Here is a 3,115-nt window from a genome sequence, read left to right as displayed (position 1 = left end):
GTCTGTCAGCAGTGGCCTCTGCTCTGCTGCATGCTGTGTGAATGTGGGGGGTGGGAGATCCCCGCCCTGCCCTATTGTACAGACAGAGAACAGAGTATGAATGAGATAAATGAAAGAGGGAAGTCTGCCTGTATCACCAAAACCTCCGCCAAAACCATGTTTTCTCCTTAAGCTGATATCACTCCCTGATGTCCACACAACTGAACGTAAAATACAAGTTTTTAAAAATGTAGATTAAAGCCACACCTAGAAGCTGTTTTAGGAGGACAGCCATACTGTGACAAAATTAACTGCATAAGCATTGATACGTGGGATATCGAATAAAAGTCCATTTTTTTAATACTTCATCAAACAGAACCACATTAAAGTGATGGATTATGTTACCCAACCCTATTTTAATTTGGCTAGATCAGCAGTCAAGCGGATTGACAAGTTAATAGGAAGGTTGACGATGTAGGTACCTTTAGAAAATGCAGGGAGATGGGAGAAAATCATTAGAGAGAAAAGAACAAAGAAAAAAGTGAACTCCAACGTAAGTTTTACAACGAAGCAGGTACTTTATTTGGGTTTATGTTTGCTGTTATTATTCAACGCATACAGTGGTTGTCAGTCTTTTTCAACATCCAGTGTATACTGCAGTAGATGAATTGGTTAGTCACTAATTTTCAAGAGTTGGTTTAGAAACTAATTGCTGCACCGTGATGAGTCATTGTCTAGTAGCAGGAATCCATGATGCGCCTCATGCTCATGAACCTCATGCCGCTCATGCCCATGCCCATGCTCATGAAGCTCCTGTACTCTCCGGGCCTCATGTACATCATCCTTCCTCTGAAGTGGGGCTGCTCGTACATCAGCCAGTGGCCCTCCATCACGTTGCAGGACATGCAGTTGGACATGCTGAAGCGGTCCATGATGTTCTCGCAGTCCTCCATCATCTCGTACATCTGCCCCATGAAGTTCTCCCTCTCATAGATCCTCATCCTGTAGGAACCTCTGTGCATGGGGATCATGCGGCAGGACCTGATGCAGTCGCTCATGCCCATCATGCTCATGTAGTCGGCATACTCGCCTCTCCTCATGAAGTACTGGTTTCCCATGAAGTTGGTGCGGTCGTAGACCATGAAGCAGCCACTCTCCACCCTGCAGGAGTGACAGCGGTTCAGGTAGGAGGACATGTCCGGGCAGTCGCTCATGCACTCATAGGAGCGGCCCTGGAAGTTCCTCTCCTCGTAGAAGATGATCTTGTTCATCATGCCCATGTTGCTGGGGTTCATCTTTGCCAGGTGTTGTCACTTGAGGCGATGCTGCTGCTGCCGCTGCTGGTGATGCTCTTGGAGCTGAACTGCTTGTCTACCTGTTGGAAAACCTTCCTTTTTATACCTGACAGGCAGAGGTCCCCTTTGTGAAAACAGCCTGACCCAGCAACATACCATAGAAGACCATAGAGAACTGAGGGTTGTCCATTTTTACCGCTGTTCCCCCAAAAGACCCGACGAATCCTTTCAGACAAAACCTTTTTCAAAGGGTTAACACGAAACAATAGCACCTTTGTAACTCCTGCAAAGCTTACATCACCGTACAGCACAAAACCATCCTTAGCTTTGGAATTTTGCTTTGTAGTGTTGTCTCATTCTTAGCAGTTTGCCAGAACCACCATTAATATTGTCAAAGAAGGTTGGTTATGTAAAAGGTTTGCATATTCTAACAGACTGACAATATTCTCAATCATTTATTGAATATTTTAGAGCAGTCACTTAAATGAATGTCACTGATGTTACATGTTCACAGTGATTTCCACATATACTTTAAAAACATACTGACAGTGCTATATTTACATTTATATAAATTCAATTGAGTTTGTTACAGTGTTAATTGTCTTGTCAAGATAGATGTCTCTCTGTCTTCAAGGTGAATTGAGGTTTGCAGGGTGTCATAGATTATAAAACATTCAGCTACAACATACCCTGGTGAGTTAATGTGTCTCGGTCACAACTAAGGCTGGGTATTGGTACTCGGTAAGGTATTGACGAAATAACCCAGTGCCAAGTAGTATTGAGACTTCTCCAGTCAAACAATACCTGCTTTTGATCCTTTTTGCAGGAGTGTGGACTTCTGGACTTCACAAATTCAGTGACTTTAAATTCGACTTGACAAAATCAAAAAAGACTTGCAACTTGACTTTGACTTTTACACCGATGACTTGTGAGTTCACTTTGACCTGAACCTTTGACTTGAAAATTCCTAATAACTTCCCCAAAGCCAGTGTAGGAGGAGAAAGTTATGAACATTTATCCAATATGAGATGAGTTAAATACAACAAGACAGGATAGAAACATACAAAATTTATTCTGTTGTGGAACTGGTTAACAGTGTTACGTGAAAGTACAGCATCAGCACTTCTTTTCCTGATTAAGTTGTTTTTACAAACTTGTTTTAAGAGATAAATACAAATTTTAAGAAGCATTCCTGGCATTACATTTGGTGAAGAGCACATTATGACTTGCTTAGGCCTCAAAACTCAAAGGTAAGGACTTGGGACTAGATTTAAGACTTGTCAGTCTTGACTTGGGACTTGACTTGACACTATAGTGAAAAGATTTGAGACTTGCAAAACAATGTGTTGGTCCCACCTCTGCCTTTCTGTACCCAGATCTAGACAAAACTGACAATTTATATGTCACTGCAAGCGTTCTTGGATTTAACACAACATTTTATTGGCCCACTACCCCAGCAGCTACAATCCATACCGACTGTGTCCAGCGCAGCGTGATTGACAGAATTGTTTGTATAATTATTTAATAAATACTCTAATCATTTGAAGACTTTTAAAACGTATTCATGTAAAAATGATTTGGATGGGGAGCAGTGGAGGTGGCATTTTACAGAACTGAATGCTTCCATTTGTATGATGGGTATTGAATGAAGTAGAATGAAGTAGAAAACAGTCAAATGAAGTATTCATTATACATTACTATAAGTATAACTTTAAGTGTACTGGTATTGGTATGGTTACTTTTATAATACACTCTGCCCTGGTCACTACTAGTGTCACTTTTAGTTGATTCTCTGGTTTCAGCATATCCAGTTCTTGTCAAGTGGTTATATCGGACCGTCT

General features: G+C 41.3%; 1 protein-coding gene across 1 annotated transcript; it reads right to left on the bottom strand.

Annotated features, from left to right (window-relative positions):
- Window positions 1-535: 535 nt before the first annotated feature.
- LOC126398414 (gamma-crystallin M2-like) lies at window positions 536-1,376 on the bottom strand. The gene has a single exon (XM_050057731.1). The coding sequence runs from the start codon at window positions 1,272-1,274 to the stop codon at window positions 714-716; it is 561 nt and encodes a 186-aa protein (XP_049913688.1). The 5' UTR covers window positions 1,275-1,376; the 3' UTR covers window positions 536-713.
- Between the last annotated feature and the right edge of the window lie 1,739 nt (window positions 1,377-3,115).

This window comes from Epinephelus moara, chromosome 12 (assembly GCF_006386435.1).
Source record: "Epinephelus moara isolate mb chromosome 12, YSFRI_EMoa_1.0, whole genome shotgun sequence".
NCBI classification, from domain to species: domain Eukaryota; kingdom Metazoa; phylum Chordata; class Actinopteri; order Perciformes; family Serranidae; genus Epinephelus; species Epinephelus moara.
The sequence above is the reverse complement of the archived record's forward strand: the minus strand, read 5'-3'. Positions and strand labels throughout refer to the sequence as shown.

What these genes read in the sequence shown, in the direction of transcription:
- LOC126398414 (XM_050057731.1), bottom strand. Translation starts at nt 1,274, where the DNA reads ATGAACCCCAGCAACATGGGCATGATGAACAAGATCATCTTCTACGAG.